Source organism: Bos mutus, chromosome 7, assembly GCF_027580195.1.
Source record: "Bos mutus isolate GX-2022 chromosome 7, NWIPB_WYAK_1.1, whole genome shotgun sequence".
NCBI classification, from domain to species: domain Eukaryota; kingdom Metazoa; phylum Chordata; class Mammalia; order Artiodactyla; family Bovidae; genus Bos; species Bos mutus.
The window spans coordinates 87,086,429-87,109,638 of record NC_091623.1 but is presented as its reverse complement, the minus strand read 5'-3'; the positions used below and the strand labels follow the sequence as shown (position 1 = coordinate 87,109,638).

At 40.5% G+C, this 23,210-nt stretch overlaps 1 protein-coding gene across 1 annotated transcript; it reads right to left on the bottom strand.

Annotated features, from left to right (window-relative positions):
* Positions 1 to 302: 302 nt before the first annotated feature.
* FBXL21 (Putative F-box/LRR-repeat protein 21) lies at positions 303 to 19,146 on the bottom strand. The gene is made up of 5 exons (XM_005890393.3): positions 19,014 to 19,146; positions 10,147 to 10,513; positions 9,567 to 9,689; positions 3,348 to 3,519; positions 303 to 2,689 (listed from the first exon to the last, which is right to left on the bottom strand). The coding sequence occupies exons 2-5, from the start codon at positions 10,510 to 10,512 to the stop codon at positions 2,046 to 2,048; spliced, it is 1,305 nt and encodes a 434-aa protein (XP_005890455.1). The 5' UTR covers position 10,513; positions 19,014 to 19,146; the 3' UTR covers positions 303 to 2,045.
* Positions 19,147 to 23,210: the final 4,064 nt, after the last annotated feature.

Here is a 23,210-nt window from a genome sequence, read left to right as displayed (position 1 = left end):
TCTCCCTAGTGCCAAGTAACTTTAGGTCACTTCCAAAGATTACATTTTTCTTCAAAAGACAAAGCCTGTGCTCCCATTGAGATCACAAAAAAGGAAATAGCATACAGATTTCAAAGGCAATTTTAAAAGGAGCTCTAAAATGTTTGAACAATGACATATACATTTAGTCTTCTAAATAATCAACCTTCTGAAGTGACTGTTTTAGAAACCACACTCATTACCCAGAACAGACGGCTTCTCCAAAGAAGAGCAAAAATGCTGCTTTCTGCCTCGCCTCCCACAGGCACTCTCATATCTGTTGAACATAAATGCAAACTTTAGACTAAAGGACTTCTTTCCTCAGAATCACTAGAATATAGCGCCCTCTAGTGCACTGTATCAGAAGGTTGTTTTGTTTTCTTAATTTCCTTTTCCTTTAGGTTTGAGTGTTAAAATGTTCAGTCTAAAGTACTGCACAGGTTCAAACGACAGGGAGGTAACAGCACTGAGTAACTTAATTTTCTTTATTGAAGGTGATTATAACATATACTTAAAATTTTGGTTTCAGATATTAGCTTAAATGACTATAAAATCCATCTTTATTTAGAAAATGTTTTGAGTTTTCTGAAAGAAAGTAATTTAATGAAAGAACAAGGTAAGTGGTCAATTTAAGAGGCCATAGCTGGACAGGGAGGAATCACTACATTTTTGTGACAACATTTATCACACTCAGGGCATATTAACAATAACATATGACTTTAAAATCTGCCTAGAATATGTACAAATGCGCTCTGACTAGAGGGTGCATGGCAATTTTAAGGAACTGAAAGAGGATGAGAACAGAAGGGGCAAAGGGCACCTGTGGGAGGAGACAAGGTCAAAGAAGCAGGGAGAAGCCAGAAGCCAGAACCTGTGGGGTCTTATGGGTCATTTTAAGGATACATATTCATCTTAAAGGCAATAAATCGTAGCCATTAAAGTATAATTATAAAGTATAAAGTATAAACAATAATGAAAGTGTTTTGGCTGTGTTACTAATTAAACAACCACTTCTGCAAAGGATCTGGCATAGTTTCAGATACATAGTAAATATATCCAGTAAATGCTGATTCCCTCACAAACACCCTCTAAAAAATTTACTTTTTATCTCAGTAGTGTGTTTAACCAATTACACAGTATCTTTATAAAATGAATTAGCATTATTTAATGTTAATCTAATGCCCATTTTCTCCCAAGTTAATACAACAAAGTAGAATTCGAAATGCACTAGAAATTACAAGTTATTTACTGAATCATAACATGATCTTATATACTGCTAAAAAATAGAGTTCAATTAAGCCAGCCTCTGTATCTCTACTTTGAGTGTACTCTTAGTTTCTAATACTAAATATTTTGTAAAGTATATTAATACCAAGATGAAACAGAAACAATCAACAATATAAAATTGTAAGTGACATAATTTAAGGGATCCAAAATTCAATATTACAAATTTATTTAGCAAGTCAAAATATGCCTTCAAGGAAGGCTGAGGAACTTATCTACAAACTGATTATCTGGAGAAGGCACCCCACTCCAGTACTCTAGCCTGGGAAATCCCAAGGACGGAGGAGCCTGGTAGGCTGCAGTCCATGGGGTCGCGAAGAGTCGGACACAACTGAGTGACTTCACTTTCACTTTTCACTTTCATGCATTGGAGAAGGAAATGGCAACCCACTCCAGTGTTCTTGCCTGGAGAATCCCAGGGACGGGGGAGCCTGGTGAGCTACCGTCAATGGGGTCGCACAGAGTAGGCCGCGACTAAAGCAACTTAGCAGCAGCAGCAGCTATCAACTATCTAACCCACCATACAGTGTCTGTGCTCTATTTATGATTTCTGTCTTTTCAAATCTCTCATAGTTTCTCAAATGCTTCTGCTATAATCCATTAAGGTAGTTTGTAAACAATACAAGATTTCACCTAACACATTTCAGCAACGCATCTTAAAATTTACATTTGCATAGACAGAAAGAAGCTAATCTTATAGATTAAAAAAAAAAAAAGTTAAGAATCTTTGGTTCAGTAGTCAATTACCAGAGAGGCATGACATCAGGAAACCATATTCTTCCCAGGTATTTGGAGACTTCAGTGTGAATTTCATCTAGGCTATAAACATCATCAGGTATCAAAACTTCCTCCATGATAGAGAGGTGGGTTAGCTTTCTCCCACACAGTCTTACAAACTCAATGAATGCACTGCAGCTAACTTCACATTCACTGAGGCCCAAGGCTGTCAAGTTTTTACAGTGTTCAGCAATACAAATAAGTTCAGTATCAATGACCTGAATACCATTAGCACATACAACTAACTCTGTTAGTCGGGGACAGTTAAGACCTAGCCGTCCTAGAATCTCTTTGCTTACTGACCGACCAAAATAAAGATGAGTAACAGGGGTTTCTTCTTTGAAGAACGTCTCCATTTCCTCTTCATATAAAAAGAAGTACATAACAACATTCACTCCAGGGGAGTGTTTAATAAGTGCATCCCAGCTTTGTCTTTTAATAGAATGAAATTCAATTTGTCCAGCATTTTCACTCACAACATCTATTCGAAGATGCTCAAGGTTAACATGAGTCTCGTTTGAAAGTGCCAGGAGAAGTTTGTCACTTAGCATGTAATAATTCAATGCCAGTTCTCTAAGACCTTGACAATGGTCAGCTACACAAAGGATTCCTGCAGGAAATGGGGACAAATCTTTAAACACAAAGAGTATGGATACTAACACAACATTTTGTGAATTTAAATTTGTATCAGTTATTCATTATTTCCTAGAATAGACATCTAATGATTTCTGAGATGGATGCTGATATATATATATATATAAAATTTGCATGCAAATCTGTATTTGTATGTGTGTATGTGTGCATATATATATATATAATATAAATAATTATGTGAATATGTGTACTTAGTCCTGTCTGACTCTTTTGCAACCCCATGGTCTGTAGACCTCCAGGCACCTCGGTCCATGGAAATTTCCAGACAAGAATTCTGGAGTGGATTGCCATTTCCTTCTCCAGAGGATCTTCCCCATTCAGGGATTGAACTTGTATCTCTTCCGTCTCCTGCATTGGCAGGCAGATTCTTCACCACTGCACCAACCGAAAAGCCCCATATATATAATTATACATACAATAAAAAAAATATATATATAAGTAAGATACTCTTAGGAGAAGCAATTTAAACTATATTTAGCTTACATCAATACACTGAGTTCTTTTGAAAGAAAGATTGATGAATTATATCTCATAAGCATGTAATGTTCAACAGGAAATTGTATTACTACTATTACTATAATAAAACATCATATGAGCTTAAAAATAAAACCTACCGTTAGATGAAACATGAGGACAGCTACTCATTTTTAGGCATCTTAGAGTACCACTATTATTGGCCACAAGAATGCTCAAAGAAGGATCATCCACTGGCGTGTCTTCAATTTTGATTGATGACAATGATTTTGAGTTAACAAAAAGAACTGTAAGTGCTGACACAAAATGAGACTAGCATGGCAATAAGAAAAAATTATAAAACATTATTTTAAAATCTACAGCTGCAATAATTTCATCAAAACTATTTATTAATATATCAACATATGCTTATAATAGCATAATAAAAGTGATCAACATATTACTGCTTTTCATAGTGCCATTAGCCAGGAGAAATAGCAAAGTGCAGTTTTATTACTTTTATCATTGCTAAATGGAATAGTGAGAGAGGAAGAAGTCTCAAAGATTTCATAAACACATCTTCCAATTGTTTTCAATCTTAAGGATTTATTTTTCAACATTAAAAGGATATAATCTTATGTATTTCCTAGAATAGAGGTTGGCAAGTTATGGTCCACTGGCCAAGTCCACTCCACTTTATCGTACGGCTCATGAGTTAAGTATGAAAAGTGTTAGTCACTCATTCATGTCTGACTCGTTCCTCTGATCATGGAATTCTCCAGGCAAGAATACTGGAATGGGTTGCCATTCCCTTCTCCAGGGGATCTTCTGGACCCAGGGATCACACCCAGGTCTCCCGCATTGCAGGTAGATTCTTTATCATCTAAGCCACTGCATGGTTTTTATATTTTCAAATAATTCAAAGAAAATTTTTAAAGAGGAGTACTTTGTGATATGCAAAACTTAAGTGAAGCTCTTTCAGTGTCCCTAATTAAAGTCTGACCATAGAAGAGCACTGTGGGACTCATTTATGTACTGCTCTTCTTTCACACTACAGTGCGAGAAGTGAGCAGAGCGATAGGCCCCACAAAGCCTGAAATTTACTATCTGGACTGAGTCAACACCCTAGTCTAGGATAAATAAATTCTTATCTGTTTTATTCATTCGTGTATTTCTAGCACCTAAAATAGTATCTGGTACATAGTAAAAGTCAGTATTTACTGTTGATGAATCAATGATGTCATATTCTTCAGAGACTTTTTTTTCTAGCAAATTATCTAAACAAAGATACATTTTGAAAACTTTCTGTTTTGAAGACTGACAAAAAAAAGTTTAGTTACAGTTTGACTTCATAATGGGTGGAGTTTCAGAACTTTTCAGGTCATTTTTTGACACAGAAAGTCTAGAAAACAAAATCTATGCACATTTTTTCCTTTTCATAATCAACTTGGATTCTATCAAAGGCTCTACTGTCCCTAACAGAATGACCAAATTGGTTATACATCATAATTCCTTTACAAGAAATCAATGGTTTATACAAGTGTAAACTGAGTTACACACATTCTCAAATGGTGGACAGCTGAACCTCTACTAAACTTTGCTGTTGTTGTCCAGTCGTGCACGACTCTTTGTGACCCCATGGACTGCAGCACACCAGGCCTCCCTGTCCTTCACCATCTCCCAAAGTTTGCCCAAGTTTGTGTCCACTGCATCAGTGATGCCATTCAGCCATCTCATTCTCTCTCCTCTTCTCCTTCTACCCTCAATCTTTCCCAGCATCAGGGACTTCAATGAGTCAGATGTTCTCATCAGCTCAGTTCAGTCGCTCAGTCATGTCCACCTCTTTCCAACCCCATGGACTCCAGCATGCCAGGCTTCCCTGTCCATCACCGACTCCCGGAACTTGTTCAAACTCATGTCTGTCAAGTCAGTGATGCCATCCAACCATCTCACCCTCTGTCATCCCCTTATCCTCCTGCCTTCAATCTTTCTCAGCATCAGGGTCTTTTCCAAGGAGTCAGTTCTTTGCATCAGATGGCCAAAGTATTGGAGTTTCAGCTTCAGCATCAGTCCTTCCAATGAATACTCATGACTGATTTCCCTTAGGATTGACTGGTTCCATCTCCTTGCAGTTCAAGGGACTCTCAAGTCTTCTCCAACACCACAATTCAAAAGCATCACTTCTTTGGGACTCAGCTTTCTTTATAGTCCAACTCTCACACCCATATATGACTACTGGAAAAACCATAACTTTGACTAGAAGGACATTTTGCTGGCAAAGTAATATCTCTGCTTTTTAATACGCTGTCTAGGTTGATCACAGATTTCCTTCCAAGGAGCAAGCATCTTTTAATTTCATAGCTTCAGTCACCATCTGCAGTGATTTTGGAGCCCAAGAAAATAAAGTCTGGCACTGTTTCCATCGTTTTCCCATCTATTTGCCATGAAGTGATGGGACCGGATGCCATGATCTTAATATTTTGAATGTTAAGTTTTAAGCCAGCTTTTTCACTCTCCTCTTTCACTTTCATCAAAAGGCTCTTTAGTTCCTTTACTTTCTGCCATAATGGTGGTATCATCTGCATATCTGAGGTTATTGATGTTTCTCCCGGCAATCTTGATTCCAGTTTGCACTTCATCCAAGCTGGCATTTCTCATGATGTTCTCTGCATATAAGTTAAAAAGCAAGGTGACAATACACAGCCTTGACATACTCCTTCCCCAATCTGGAACCAGTCTGTTGTTTCATGTCCAGTTCTAACTGCTGCTTCTTGAGCTGCAAACAGATTTCTCAGGAGGCAGGTAAAGTGGTCTAGTATTCCCATCTCTTGAAGAATTTCCCAGTTTGTTGTGATCTACACAGTCAAAGGCTTTGGTGTAATCCATAAAGCAGAAGTAGATGTTTTTCTGGAATTCTCTTGCCTTTTCTCCAAAATACTGGAGCTTCAGCTTCAGCATCAGTCCTTCCAATGAGAATTCAGGATTGATTTTCCTCAAGATTGACTGGTTTTATCTCCTTACTGTCCAAGGGACTTTTAGGAATCTTCTCCAGCACCACAGTTTGAAGGCATCATCTCTTCGGTGCTCTGCCTTCTTCATGGTCCATCTCTCACAACCATACATGACCACTGGGAAGACCACTACACAGACCTCTGTCAGCAGAGTGATGTCTCTGCTTTTCAACACACTGTCTAGGTTTGTCATAGCTTTCCTGCCAAGAAGCAATCATCATCTTCTGCAGTCTCCATCCACAGTGATTTTAGAGCCCAAGAAGAGGAAATCTGACACTACTCCCACCTTTTCCCCTTCTCTTTGCCATGAAGTAATGGGGCCAGATGCCATGATCTTAGTTTTTTAATATTTAGTTTTAAGCCAGCTCCTTCCTCTCCTCCTTCATCCTCATCAAGACGTTTTTTAGTTCCTCTTTGCTTTCTGCCATTAGACTGGTATCATCCTCATATCTAACATTGTGGAGGTTACTCCCTTCTATCTTGATTCCAGCTTGTAACTCATCCAGACCATCATTTCTTATGATATGCTCAGCATATAGGTTAAACAAACAGGGTGACAGCACACAACGCTGTTGTATTCCTTTCTCAATCCTGAACCAATCAGTTGTTCTATACAGGATTCTAACTGTTGCTTCTTGACCTGCATACAGGATTCTCAGGAGATAGGTAAGATGGTCTGGTATTCCTATCTCTTTTAAGAGCTTTCCACAATTTATTATGATCCACACAGTCAAAGGCTTTGGAGTAGTCGATGAAACAGAGGTAGATGTTTTCCTGGAATTCCCTGGCTTTCTCTATAATCCACTGAATGTTGGCAATTTGATCTCTGGTTCCTCTTCCTTTTCTAAAGCCAGCTTGGACATCTGGAAGTTCTTGGTTCTCAAAATGCTGAAGCCTAGCTTGCAGGATTTTAGCATGACCTTACTAGCACGGGAGATGAGTGCAACTATCTGATGTTCAGCACATTCTTTAGTACTACCCTTCTTGGGAATTGGGATGAGGATTGATTTTTTCCAGTCCTGTGGCCACTGCTGGGTCTTCCAGATTTGCTGACATATTAAATGCAACACCTTGATGGCATCGTCCTTCAGGGTTTTGAATAGTTCTACTTAACTTTATGGTGCCAAAAATTATTAGAGGAAAAGAAACAGTTCACTCTTTTTCCTTAAGAAATGTAAGGTTTATTTCACTTTTAATCAACTTACATAGGACTCTTTCAGTCCTGAAGGACACACTTAAGCATTAGAGTACATATTTCATTATAGTAACAATGTATTATTGCTTTTTTTTAAAAGAGGACCATTTTCAAAGTCTTTATTGAATTTATTACAATACTGCTTCTGTTTTTATGTTTTTGGTTTTTTGGCCACAAGGCATACGGGATCTTAGCTCCCCAATCAGGGATTGAATCACATCCCCTGCACTGGAAGGAAAGTCTTAACCACTGAACCGCCATGGAAGTCTCTAGGTCAGTACTTCTCAGGCAGATCAACATTCTGTATCCATACATCACTTTCCGTCAATCTGCAAATCAAAGAACTGAGGCACAGAGACATCCACAACTTTGCCAGAAGCCACAGAGCTCATTTTGTGTGGAGGCGTGGCTTAGAATGAAGCGTCTGGTAACTGCCTCAGCTAACCCAGAAGCTGGCCCTGGAAGCTGATGTGCAGCAGAGAGACAGCCCAGAATCTAAGAATTTCAGGCTAATCTGCTTCCCTATCTCATAAACAAAAATAACTATTTAGAAGTAGTAAGTTTTCATCTGATTACTTGAATCCCCAAGTGACCCATTTTCTTTCAGCATACCTCTTAAAAAGATTAACAGGCTAGCAGAAATGCATTCTAAAAGAGAGCCATGACCCAGTTAATGAGAAAGGAGATGCTGCTATTCCTCCATCCACTTCTACAGGAAGGTTTCCATTAGTCAGTTTTACTGATGACCAGAGTTTAGTGCTTATTACATATGAGGCACTATTCTAATTCTGGGTTTATTATGGTAAATAAGCAAAAGAGAATCCCCACCCTCAAGGAGCTGATGTCTTCTGTTTCAGGAGGAGAAGAGTAAACATTAAATAAATAAGGTGATTTCAAGTTCTGATGAATGATGTAAAGAAAATAAAACACTGCAGAGAGTAACTAGAGGAGGGGTGTTGTTTCAGCAAAATGGGTCAAGGAGGGCCTCTCTGAGGACACGGCATTCAAGTCAAAGCCGAATGAAGAGAAGGCAGTCATTAATTTCTGTGGCAGAGACTGCTGGTGGCTTCATAAGAACCATCATCCTTTCTTCTTTGGTAATCTGGTTCTAATTTTTAGCTGGGCATATTGCCACCCAGCTAAAAGACTTCCCTTGCTTCCCAGAGATGTGCTGTGGCCACAGAGCTAAGCTGCCCAGTAAGAAGCCCTGTGTGGTACTTATGGCTAGCCTTGTACACCTTGAAAGGGAGAGGGCACACTCTTCCCCCCCATTTATTCCCTCCAGCGGTCTAGAACAAGGACATGATGGCTGGAGCACAGAAAGCCATCTTGGGAAATGAAAATGAAGACAACACCGTGGAGAGAAAGGAAGCGCCTAGGCGGAATGTGGGTTCCACAGTCCTAGTGGACAGCAGTCCACAGCTAGGGACTGCGGCGCCTATGGATTTCTTTAGTGTAAGAGAAATAAACCTCAGGCATGTTTTCAAGCCACTGTTACTTTGGAATTTCTACTGCAAGGATGCCAACATTATCCTAACCAGTATAGTACATTTAGTTAAAGATTACACTGTTCCACCTCCAATGGAGCAACGACAGAATTCAGGAAAGATACCCACTATTGGCCCTACACACTCTACACTCAATGTACCTATGTAAACTGGCACTTGGAAATTCTAAATACAACACCTAGATTTTATATTAATGCCATCTGCTGTGACACAATTATTAAAATTACAAAATAGATCTAAAGAATGAAATCATGCATTAGATATCTCATCAAAAATATCTAATGTGTATCTAAGTGCTAGTCAACAAAAACCTGCTTTAAGTAATTATTTGAATGCAAGTAAGGTTGTGATCTATTTTTAGGAAAAGAATTATGTTTGACTGAATGCATGCTCAGTTGCTTCGTCGTGTCTGATTCTGCAGCTCCAGGGACTGTAGCCCTCCAGGCTCTTCTGTCCATGGAATTTTTCAGGCAAGAATACTGGAGTGGGTTGCCATTTCTTTTTCCAGGGAATCTTCCCAACCCAGGGATCAAACTTGCATCTCTTGCATCTCCTGCACTGGCAGGGAAGTTCTTTACCACTAGCACCACCTGGGAAGCCCTGTGTGTGTCTAGTTCAATAATATTTAAGAATTGTAGTCAATCTCACAAAAAAAATCATCTTTACCTTGGACATATTCAGAAAACTTGGCTTGGCCGTTGAAATCAAGCCCAAAGTCTGGATAGAACAATTTACCAGCTGCGAAAGTATACCACAGGCAGCTTCTGCTGACTCAGTACTACTATCAACCTACAGAGACAATTAAAAATCTTAATTTCATGAATGTAACATTAGAAGGTTACTGGCAATATAATTATTTAACAGAATTCAATACTCAACTACAAAACTGTACTTATCCCTTCAAACTATAAATGAGTATTTTTTCTCTAATATACACTATATTCGACAAAAAAGGAAAAGCAGAGATGATGACAAATGAACTTTCTAAGCACTTTATACTTTCGAATCTTGTAACATTACCTGAATTTTATTAAAATTATTAATGGCATCTACATGAAGGAAGCTGAAGTTTATTCAATTGTAGCTCAAGTACTACAGCTAAATCTATGCAAGTAACAACAAAGAAACAGGAAATAGATTGGGATAAGAATTCTGAAATATTCATTGACTGTTTCAGTATAATGATCTAACACAAATACTAACAAAACTTAAGTCATCGCTTTTATGTACTGCTTATTTTTCTTACCTTAAAGCTGACATACTGGAGATGGGCAGCATGCTTTTTAATGATCTGCTGAATGAGATCAGGATGAGTGGAGTTAAAATATGAAGTAGCTGACTGGTTCAGCTCAAATTCAAACTTTCTCCAAAGATCAGGTATGTGGAAAACTTCATTCCATCTCCTACAGACAGAAGATGCCCGGGCTCGATCTATTAAAGGAAGATACTGAAAAATGCGTAACACTACGTGGTGAGGCAAATTCCCCCAATCCAGAAGAGCAGCACGCATGTGAGTCTGGCTGAGAGAAGAATGGCACCCAAGTTTTGGCTGTTTCACTGCAGGTGAAGACTGGAGAACTTTATTCATGAAAGATAAACGGTTCCTCTTCATTCTGTAAACAGTAAACAATGGTAAGTGATCATTTTCCCCACATTCCCATCCTATACTTTGCTTTAATTGTATGGAATAACAACATCAGAAAATGAGAAACAGTTTAAGACAATTTTCACAGGAATCTTTCACTTTCATGCATTGATAGGCACTACTTAGCACTAGACATACAGAGATAAACAGGAGGGAAAAGTCAAAGCGTTAGTCGCTCAGTCATGTTCGACTCGCGGCGACACCATGGACTGTAGCCCACCAGGCTCTTCTTTTCCATGGGATTCCCCAGGCAAGAATACTAGATTGGATAGCCATTCCCCTCTTCAGATAATCTTCCTAACCCACGTTTCCCACACTGCCAGCAGATTCTTTACCATCTGAGCCACCAGAGAAGCCCCAAATAGGAGGGAACTTGTTCTCAAAGAGCTATGGTGAAACAGCAAAATACAGTGATGAATGCCATCACTGAAACTGGGACCAGCTGGTGGAAGTTTAAGGGAATGGCATGTTCTTGAGTCTGTATGTGGGAGGGGGTAGTCGGGGTAAGTTTCCAGGAAGAAAGGTCCAAGGAAGCAGAGCATGTGCCAGGTTTATTCCTAGTCAATTACTGTATTCTCACTAACACAGTGCAATTGTGCTGAGAACTCCAAGCAGGGTGGGGTTGTGGGGATCGTTGGGAGCTAGAAAACATAACTAAAAGCATGGATCTGGGTAAGTCCCAACTCTGTTATTTACCAACCATGTGATTCTGTCTGAGCAAATTAATATAAGCCTCAGCTTCCTCCCCTGAAAAGCAGGGAGAAATGCATTACGTCTCATAAGGTTGTTGAGAGGATTAAAGTAACTCAAGTGCCAGCCCATAGTAAGTGCTCAATAAATGTCGCCCTTGTTGTTAAATCATCTAATGCATTTTCCTGAACAAATTTCATTATGTTGCTTAAGCTGGAGCACAGTTCCAACGAAAAGCCAAATGGCCTGTGACAGTTTTCAGATGACACCCAGGACATGGGAGATCTAGAGAAGCGGGATATGGCAGGGACTGAAGCCGCAGCAGCATACTGGGTCCTCACTAGCTGATGTAAACATAGCAAAGGAACGAGCATTCTTTCCCAACAGAAAGAAAGGATGACTCCTATTAGCTGGAGACAAAACTAAGTGCAGACAAAATTCAGGTATAGATATAGCCAAGTATATAGGGTTATCTTGTACATATATTTTACATAAGAATTCAAAGTATTTTAAGTATACAATTTAAAATAGTAATAAGGGTAGTTCTGAATTTTATTTAACTTTGGTTGACTCTTTAACCCTCTTCTCATCCCTGGATGCTAGGTATGTGTATGTGGAAGATTTGGTATCATAACTGAAACATACCTTCAAATCTAATGAAATATTTATTTAATATGTAAATATCCCTGTCTCACGAGTCACTGTCTGATGGGAAACATTTCTTAACCACAACATAGAGATGGATCCCAGAAATAGGAATGACGCATAAAATCACTGAGCAAAATGAAAGGCCATCTTTAGGGTTTGGGAAAGGGAAGGAGGGGTAGGAAAAAACTGTATCTCGAGCACTAGGCAGAAGAGCCAGTGCACATCTTAATCTGACTAAACCAGTTTACGTACGTAACTGAGCAATACCATGTAGAATATGCGCAGCTGCTGACATCAATAATTCAAAGCATGTACTATTTTAAAGGGTTAATTCCTAAAACGAAATACAACGGTCCAAGGAAAGCAAAGGAATGGACGTCAGACACTCACCTCTGAAGCTGAGCACATTTATTGACATTTTGCTTGTAACTGTTTTATTAGGAAGCCTACAGAATGGAAAGCTAAAATTTTACTAAGGAATTACCAAAAAGTTATTGCTAACATAATCCCTCATTAAAAAAGCAGTGAAGCCAAAAATAAAACAAAGACTTCATCCAAATGCCCAGTTAGAAAACCACCTTGTGATTCTAAATAAAGGAACTGTGCTATATATTAAAACCGCATGTAACAGGGATTAAATGTTAAACCTGTGTATCTGTTAAAAAAAATTAAGTTCCCAATTCACTGACAGAGTCACCAAAAATAACTAAACGATAGTATGTACCAATAATTCTATCAAAAAATAACATCTTAGTTTTCTTTTTCCTCATGTACATCAACTTTCAGAATAGAAAACCCATCCACAAACCATACATTTTATATGAAATAATTTTTTAGCAATGAACATCTGGAACATATGATCAAGTGCAAGACAAAGGGATCTTTATTAGCTTGAAAACCTAGATATAGAAATTCCAGCCTAAGCATATACAATCGTTTTTCAAAACTGATCATTTCTTTTTCAAACTACCAACTTTCTTACCTAAAGAAGGCTCCAAAGTTACAGTTCACGGTGAATGAATGAAATGAAGTAACTGCTGCCATAGGGTACTCACCAATATCCATTTGATTTCACTTCCTAGCTTGGCAAAACACCACAAAAACACATTCATCAGAATATATAAGTAAAAATTCAGCAATTTTTATACTTAGGGCATTTATATATCATTGTATATGCTGAAAGTTATTATCAGAAAATTACTGATTCCCAAACTATTTTCCACTCAGAAGAAAAGCTGCCCATTAAAGCAAAAACAAGAACAAAATACCACTAGCCTCATCAATAGAAATAGAGCAACACTCACCAGGAATTACACATGAAGCTCTACTCAAATAGAAGACTGTGGATCAAACAGTCAAATGAGGGCTCTAAAAATTCACATTTTAATAAAAACATATAGGGAGTTACTACAGAACAATTAGGGTAGCCCTGATTACATTTGTTAATAGGCTATGTAAATCTTTCAGTTCCAGTTTTTAGAAGCACATGCCACCACTACTTTTCATACTGTTCATGGGGTTCTCAAGGTAAGAATACTGAAGTGGTTTGCCATTCCCTTCTCCAGCGGACCACGTTTTGTCAGAACTCTCCACCATGACCCATCTGTCTTGGGTGGCCCTACACGGCATGGCTCATAGTTTGAGTTAGACAAGGTTGTGGTCCATGTGATCAGATTGGTTAGTTTTTTGTGATTGTGGTTTTCATTCTGTCTGCCCTCTGAAGAAGAAGGATAAGAGGCTTATGGAAGCGTCCTGATGGGAGAGACTGACTGAGGGGGAAACTGGGTCTTGATCTGATGGGCAGGGCCATGCTCAGTAAATCTTTAATTCAATTTTCTGTTGACGGGGAGGGCTGTGTTCCCTCCCTGTGGTTTGACCTAAGGCCAAACTATGGAGAAGGTAATGAAGATAACGGCGACTTCCTTCAAAAGGTCCCATGCAGGCACTGCTGCACTCAGTGCCCCCAACCCTGCAGCAGGCCACTGCCGACCCACGCCTCCACCGAGACTCCTGGACACTCACGGGCAAGGCTGAGTCAGTCTCTTGTGGGGTCCCTGCTGCTCTTTCCTGGGTCCTGGTACACACAAGGTTTTGTTTGTGCCCTCCAAGAGTCTGTTTCCTCAGTCTTGTGTAAGTTCTGGGGGCTCTATGGTGGGGTTAATGGTGACCTCTTCCAAGAGGTCACATGCCATACCCAGGTCTACTGCACCCAGAGCCCCTGCAGCAGTCCACTGCTGACCCATACCTCCACAGGAGACACTCAAACACAGTTCTGGCTCAGTCTCTGCAGGGTCTTTGGGTCCTGGTGTGCACAAGGTTTGTTTGAGCCCTCCAAGAGTCTCTGGCAGGTATGAGGTTTGATTCTAAACACGATTTTGCCTCTCCTACCATCTTCCTGGGGATTCTCCTTTGCCCTTGGATGTGGGGTATCTTTTTTTTGGTGGGATCCAACATTCTCCTGTTGACAGTTGTCCAGTAGCAAGTTGTAATTTTGGAGTTCTCACAGGAGAAGATGAGCACACATCCCTCTACTCCACCATCCTGGAGAAAATCTTGGCTTGAAATTCAACAATCAGAAAACTAAGATCATGGCATCTGGTTCCATCACTTCATGGCAGATAGATGGGGAAACAAAGGACACAGTGACAGACTTTATTTTCTGGGGCTCCAAAATCACTGAAGACGGTGACTGCAGCCATGAAATTAGAAGACGCTTACTCCTTGGAAGGAAAGTTATAACCAACCTAGACAGCATATTAAAAAGCAGAGACACTACTTTGCCAACAAAGGTCCATCTAATCAAGGCTACGGTTTTTCCAGTAGTCTTGTATGGATGTGAGAATTGGACTATAAAGAAAGCTGAGCTCCGAAGAACTGATGTTTTTGAACTGTGGTGTTGGAGAAGACTCTTGAGAGACCCCTAGACTGCAAGGAGATCCAACCAGTCCATCCTAAAGAAAATCAGTCCTGAATATTCATTGGAAGGACTGATGCTGAAGCTCCAATATTATGGCCACCTGATGTGAAGAACTGACTCATTAGAAAAGACCCTGATACTGGGAAAGATTGAAGGCAGGAGGAGAAGGGGACAACAGAGGATAAGATGGTTGGATGGCATCACTGACTTGAAGGACATGAGTTTGAGAAAGCTCCAGGAGTCGGTGATGGACAGGGAAGCCTGGTGTGCTGCAGTCCATGGGGTCGCAAAGAGTTGGACACGACTGAGCGAATGAACTGAATTGAACACCTCTACAGTTATAATAATTAAATAAGCAGACAGAACTTTTATTATTTATCATTCCCATATGAATGTAGTCTGACTGCTGCTGCTGCTGCTGCTAAGTCGCTTCAGTCGTGTCCGACTCTGTGGAACCCCATAAATGGAAGCCCATCAGGCTCCCCCGTCCCTGGGATTCTCCAGGCAAGAACACTGGAGTGGGTTGCCATTTCCTTCTCCAATGCATGAAAGTGAAAAGTGAAAGGGAAGTCGCTCAGTCATGTCCGACTCTTAGCGACCCCATGGACTACAGCCTACCAGGCTCCTCCATCCATGGGATTTTCCAGGCAAGAGTACTAGAGTGGGGTGCCATTGTCTGCTGTTACCATAAGCTTCTGTGGTTTTTAAATTTTTCACCTGTATTGACAGACATAATTGATTTGTTCATGATTTATTAGTATTCTCTTTGAAGTTTGATCAATTTCTGTGACTTATCAGAGTTAGGAGCAGTCTATGGATACAGAAGAAAATAAAAACAGGTCTACACCAGGCATGGCAAATAGATGGGGAAGCAATGGAAACAGTGACAGAACTTTATTTTCTTGGGCTCCAAGATCACTGTGGACGGTGACTGCAGCCAGGAAATTAAAAGAAGCTTGCTCCTTGAAAGAAAAGCAATGACAAACTTAACAGCGTATTAAAAAGCAGAGACATTACTTTGCCTACAAAGGTCCATATAGTCAAAGCTATGGTTTTTCCAGTAGTCATGTATGGATGTGAGAGCTGGACAATAAAAAAGGCTGAGCCCTAAAGAATTGATGCCTTCAAACTGTGGTGCTGGAGAAGACTCTTGAGAGTCCCTTGGACTGCAAGGAGATCAAACCAGACAATCCTAAAGGAAATCAACCTTGAATATTCATTGGAAGGACTGATGCTGAAGTTGAAGCTCCAACCCTTTGGTCATCTGATAGGAAGAGCCAACTCCCTGGAAAAGACCCTGATGCTGGCAAAGATTAAAGACAGGAGGAGAAAGGGATGGCAGAGGATGAGATGGCTGGATAGCATCACTGACTCAATGGACATGAGCTTGAGCAAACTCTGGCAGACAGTGAAGGACAGAGAAGCCTGGGGTGCTGCAGTCCACGGGGTTGTAAAGAGTCAGACACGATTGAACAACTACAACAATACCAGAATAAAACTCATTGTCTGGGCATCATGAATAAGTGTCATAAAGTAAAATTAAATAAATTCACTCTGCTCCTTTTTGTAAGCCTAACTCAGTTACACACAGCAGGTGGAGGAGACAACTTATTAATAATCCACTAAAACCTTATCTTCAATCTCTAATGCCCACCATCAGCCAGCTTTCTTCTCTCTGAATCCTACTCCTAAAATAGAGCTCTGGAAGACAGACAGGGAGAATGAATTAGAGCCCAATATCCACAATTTGATTTCCAGACTGCCAAGTGTTGCTCTACTATCATACAAACCCTATCTTCCAGATAATGGCAAGGTCAGCTCTCTCTCCTTTATATTCTACTCCAGAAGTAAGCAGATGGGAGCCACCAGGGACACTTTCAGAGGAATACCACAAAAGAAGAGAGAGGTAAGTCAAGTGACTTATACTTTCCCAACCAAATGACACATAGTTTTATTTACCACAGAAACTTTTCTACTGAGCTATCAATATGGCTACTTCCATGTATGCAGGTCATGCTTTATGCTAGAAAACACTGAAGAGATCTGGAAAGGATATATAAATAGGGAGTCTCTACCTAAGACCCAGAAGTAGGCGTTGTGAAGGTACCTAACTCAGATCGGCTCACTGGAGTTTTTAAACTCGGATGAATTACTTTCCTGGTGGCTAAAGGGAGTTGACTGTTGTTTTAAGAGTCACCAAATAGTGAGGACTGGTGGAAGACAAAACCAGAATTTAGGACCCCATCAGGTGGTAAGCCACAATTGAAACATGTAGAAATGAGCAAACTTGACAGTGATCACAAGCACAAAACAGGTTTATCAGCACTTGGGGAAAAAACGTAATGATGATTCAAAGTCCACTTGGTGGCTTCACTAACCACCCTAACCCAATTTCCCTTTTTTAAATATGTTAATTAATTTGGCAGATGGGTGACCCTGTGAATCAGAGCCTCTAAAAGTATCTAAGAACTCTCCCACAGTATTCTTGAGGGAAAGATAATCAAAGACAGGTTACTGAACGTTAAAAGCCCACCTGGAAGCAGAAATGAAAGCAGCTATCTTCTGCACCATCACCAGGTTCTTCCAGATTGATGAAATGAATACACAGAAGGCACTTCTAAAGACGTCAAGTTTTTATGAGTCACAACAGTAGAAATATTGTGTAAATACTACAGATAAAGAATAAAGATTTAAAACTATCTAAAAAAATGAGACATATTTGTTGGAAGCAACAAGATGAAAATGAACAAAAACAATGAGCAAATGTCCTTAAGCAACTCTTCTAAAGTGGCACACTGAGAAATTAGATTGCTCCCCCCATATGCAGGGGACCTCTGTTAGGAGTCTGAAATCCTAGTAGTCATCAGTGCAATGGCCAGAGAGGTGTAGCCTGGACAGGGGAGCGGAAGATTTATTTCAAAATATAGTTTTGAAACTTGACTGCTTGACAGAATACTAATAGAAGAGTAAATTGTGCCAAAGGGCAAAGTCTTCCCACTGAACATAGCCCAGAGGACAAAATATAATTTTTTAAGAATGTTTTCAAAAATATTTATGTTCTTTGCAACCCACATGACCTCTGGGTTCCATTCTAAATCTAAAATCTACAATTTTTTAAAATATGAAAGTCAAACTACAGTATCATCAAAGTTCCAACAGGACATAAATAACTGGTATGTATTTATGTCAAACAAATCTTTCTTAAAGCAGTGACTGCCAACTTTCTACTGTTGTGACTCTTAAAAACTTGAACTGGGCAATGTGTTTAAATCCTTGAAACTGGGGTGGGGGAGAGTCTCAGCTGTTCCCCTCTCTTAACCCTCTCCACCTCTCCTCCAACTCCGAAGGAAAAAGGGAATGAGGACTGCAAGCCAGGCTCTCTTACAGGGAAGGCTTCTGAAATGGGGAGAGTCTCTTCTCAGTGTTGGTTACACCAAGGGATCTTAACAATTAATACAAAGGTTTCAAGAAGGCACTTTGCAACATTTTTCTGAGCAAATAATCAGTTTTTCCACTTCATATTTTGGGGGAAATTTCTGGGCACAGGTAACTAAAGACAAAACCAATAACACCTAAAGGGGCAGAGATTCTTCCAAATTACAGGGAAGGCTTGTGTCTACTTTTCTCCAGGACATGCCTTTGTAAACATAAACTCTTAACAGGCTCCTCCTGTTAAGGTAAAACACTTCAAGTCGTCGTGCAAAAGAGACCGCGTAATCAGTAATCATACAGGTAATGAAAACATCAACTAATACGCGCTTAAGAGAGAGGTTAAGACGAATATAATCCGTTCAGAGCTTACCCTCCAAAGATGAACAAAATGACTAAATTCGGGAAACCTGGGTCCCGGGCTGGGCCCTGCAGAAAAACCACCATAGGAAGAAACGAACAACCCGAGGCTGTAAAACCTCAGACAGAAGACCCCACCTCGAGGAAAAGCAAATGCGGGGGTGGGGGTTGGCCACGGCAGCCTGGCCTGGGGTCGGGAGGAGTCTCTAGCCGGGGGTGCCCCCTCCCGCTCCCCGTTTCGGGGAGCCCAGTGCCCGGGCTGAGGACGCCAGGTCGCGCCTCCTCGTTCCGGGAGAAAGCGCGCTAGCCGGGTCCTCAAACAACCCGCCCCGGGCAGGACCCGCGCTCCTGCCCGCGGCTTCCTCAAAGCTAGTGGAGGCGCAGCCCCCCGCAGACCTCCGCTCTCCCCAGAAGGAAAGGATACCTGGAGACACACAAACGCGTGTCTTTCCGTGCGCCCGGGCTTTCGCCGGCCGGGCTGCGGCGTCGGCCCAATTCCCCCCCGTCCGAGCTCTGGGCAGCTGCCCTGGAACCGGATACGCTGGGCCCGGGACGAAGACCCCAGAGCTCGCGGGCGTCCCCCAGGCCCTCCCCCGGCCCCGCCCCCGGGCGGCCACGCATGCGCATAGCTCCAACTGTCTCAGGGGACCTGTGCGTGCCGGCTCCCACCCGCTCAGGGGCATCTCCTTAAGTGGTGACTGGGAGGGTTTTCTGCCTGCTAGCCTTCAGCTAAATTGATGTGACACCTGCGCGGTGAAATCTTAACGACCAGCCCATCCGAATGGGAGTGAATTCACAGTTCCAGGGTCTAGAACGTAACTTCCCTGGAAAGTGCACCCTTTATTAATACACAGATACATGAAACTTAAAATACTGAGAGTGTTAACAGTTCAGTGTTAAATATGTGTATATCAACTCCCCGTCCTGTGCCACATCTCACTCCCTGAGGATAACACTGTTCTTGTGTAAATTACTAGACCTTCCGTACATACACAGAAGTATCCAATGAGAAGCAAGGATTTTATTACTCTCATTTGCTAAGTTTGAAAAAAAACTCTGGGATCAAATTATATATAATGTTCTGGAACTTCTTTTGCTTACTACACCACGGACATATTTCTCTATAAACTTCTCTATCAACACAAATCCCCTCTCTTTTTTTTTTTTTTTTTTTTGCAAACAACTCTCTTAAGGTATAATTGACAAAATAAACTGCAGATACTTAAAACATACAATTCGATAAGTCTGAACATACACATTTCTTCCAAAAGTTTCCTTATGCCTGTCTATAATCCCTCCTCCAACACTTTCCCCATCTGCTTTCTGACACTACAGATTAGTTCACATTTTCTAGAATTTTACATAAATTGAATCATAGAGTATGTACTCTTTTTATCTGGTTATTTGCACTCAGCATAATTATTTTGAGTATCATAGTGTTAGTTGCTCAGTCTTGTCTGACTCTTTGTTACCCTATGGACTGTAGTCCACCAGGCTCCTCTGTCCATGCAGTTCTCCAGGCAAGAATACTTGAGTGGGTAACCATTCCTTTCTCTAGGGGATCTTCCCTGACCAGGGATTGAACCCAGGTCTTCTGTACTGCAGGTGGATTCTTTACCATCTTAACCACCAGGGAAACCACCAGGGAAATGAGTATCATAGCTCATTTGTTTTTACTGCTGAGTAGTATTCCATTTTACAGATATAACACAGTTTATATATACATTCACCTGAAGATGGACATTTGGCTATTACAAATAAAGCTGCTATGAACATTACTGTACACATCTTTGGACATGTTCATTTCTCTTGGGTGAACACCTAGTATGGAAGAGCTGCACTGTATAATAGATGAAATCACCCTTCTGGAAGAAAGCCAAGAGGAACTGAAGAGCCTCTTGAGGAAAGTGAAAGAGGAGAGTGAAAAAGCTGGCTTAAAACTCAACATTCAAAAAACTAAGATCATGGCATCCGGTCCCATCATTTTATGGCAAATAAATGGGGAAACAATGGAAACAGTGACAAACTTTATTTTCCTGGGCTCCAAAATCACTGCAGATGGTGGCTGCAGCCATGAAATTAAAAGATGCTTGCTCCTTGGAAGAAAAGCTATGATCAACCTAGACAGCATATTAAAAAGCAGAGACATTACTTTGCCAACAAAGGTCTGTCTAGTCAAAGCTATGGTTTTTTCAGTAGTCGTATATGGATGTGAGAGTTGGGCAATAAAGAAAGCTGAGCCTCGAAGAATTGATGCCTTTTTTTAAAATTTTTTTATTTTTTTGAATTGATGCTTTTGAACTGTGGTGCTGGAGAAGACTCTTGAGAGTCCCTTGGACTGCAAGGATATCAAACCAGTCAATCCTAAAGGAAATCAGTCCTGAATATTCATTGGAAGGACTGATGCTGAAGCTGAAGCTCCAATACTGTGGCCACCCAATTCAAAGAGCCAACTCATTGGAAAAGACCCTGATGCTGGGAAAGATTGAAGGCAGGAAGAAAAGGGGAAGACAGAGGATGAGATCATTGGATGGCATCACCAACTCGTTGGACATGAGTTTGAGCAAGCTCCAGGAGTTGGTGATGGACAGGGAAGCCTGGCATGCTACAGTCCATGGGGTCACAAAGAGTCAGACACAACTGGGAGACTGAACTGAACTAACTTCTAAAGAAGATTGCCAGTCTTTTCCAACAAGGCTATTTTATATTCCCACCAGAAGTGTGTTACAGCTCCATTTCCTCCACATCCTCACCCCCACTTTTTAATCTAATAGATATCTAGAGGTATCACAATACAGTTTAAATGTACATTTCCCTAGTAAATAATGCTGTTGAACATTTCTTCATGTGTTTATTTGCCATCTGTACAACCTTTTTGGTTATGTGTCTGTTAAAATATTGCCTAGTTTTAATTCGGTTGTCTGTTTTCTCACTGAATTTTGAGAATTCTTTATACATTCTGCATACAAATCCCCTATCAGACATAAGACTTACAACCTTTTTTTTTTTCCCAGTCTATATGTAAGTTGTCTTTCTACTCTCCTTTTGAAGAGTAGAAGTTTTCATTTTGATGAAGTCTGGTTTATCAATTTGACCTTTTGTGGATCATGATGTCCATCTAAGAAATTTTTGCCTAAGCCAAGTTCACAAAGATTTTCTCCTATATGGTTTATAATTTTAGATTTTACATGTAGGTTTATGATTCATTTGAGTTAACTTTTGTGTATGAATCAAAGTTCACTTTTTTTTTTGTATGTATATCCAATTACTTCATGCTCTTTGTGTCCGACTCTTTGCGACCCCATGGACTGTGGCCTACCAGGCACCTCAGTCCATGGGATTTTCCAGGCAAGAATCCTGGAATGGGTTGCCATTTCCTTCTCCAGGGGATCTTCCCGACCCAGGGATCAAACCCGGGTCTCCTGCACTGTAGGCAGACGCTTTACTGTCTGAGCTTCCAGGGAAGCCCCCTTGAGTTAACTTTTGTGTATGAATCGAAGTTCACTTTTTTTTTTTTGGTATGTATATCCAATTACTTCATGTCTAGCTTTTGAAAAGATTGTTGCTTTTCTCCACTGAATTGCCTCTGCGTCTTTGCAGAACAGTTGTTCATGTATACATGGTCTAAGAGTCTCTATTTTGTTTAATTGATATATTTTCCCATCTTTATGCCAACATCACACTGCCTTGTTTCTGTAACTTTGTAATAATTATTAAAATCAGGTAATTTTAGCCCTCCAACTTGTTCTTTTTCAAGGCCCTATTGGCTCTTTTGTTTTATTGGTTTGTTTGTTTAACATTTTATTTTGTATTGGGGTATAGTCAGTTAATAACGCTGTGATAGTCTCAGGTAAGCAGTGAAAGGACTCAGCCATACGTATACATGTATCCATTCTCCCCCAAACTCCCCTCCCATCCAGGCTTTATTATGACTATTCAATATTCTTTGTATTTCTATTTGCATTTTAGACTCAGTTTGTCAATATCTACAAAAAAAAAAAAAAAGTCTTGATGGGATCTTGCTAGAGATTGCCTTGAATCTAGAAATCAGTGTAGGGAGAATTGATAGCTTAAAAATATCAAGTCTTCAAACTGATGAACATAATATAGCTTTCATGTATTTAGGTCCTCTTTAATTTCTCTCAGCAATGTTTGAGTTTTTATACAGGTGTTGCACACTTTTTTTTCCTCCCCAGAGATACCCTAGGTATTTTAGAGGAGTCTAGGGGTCTACAGTCCATGGCGTGGCAAAGAGTTGGATACGACTTGGCAACTGAGCATGCACAAATCCTTAGCCTTCTAATCTTTCGGCTTCCCAGGTGATACAGTGGTAAAGACTCCAACTGCCAGTGCAGGAGATGCAAGAGACGTGAGTTTGATCCCTGGGTCAGGAAGATCCCCGGGTCAGGAAGATCCCCTGGAGGAGTAAATGGCAACCTACTCCAATATTCTTTCATGGAAAATTCCACAGGCAGAGGAGCCTAGCATCTACAGTCCATGGGGTCACAAAGAATTAGACATGACTGAGTGAGCGACACACACCCTAGGTATTTATAGTTTTTACAAGGCTGTTGTAAACAATATTGCTTTATATGTTTTAATTCCTAATCATTTGGTGCAA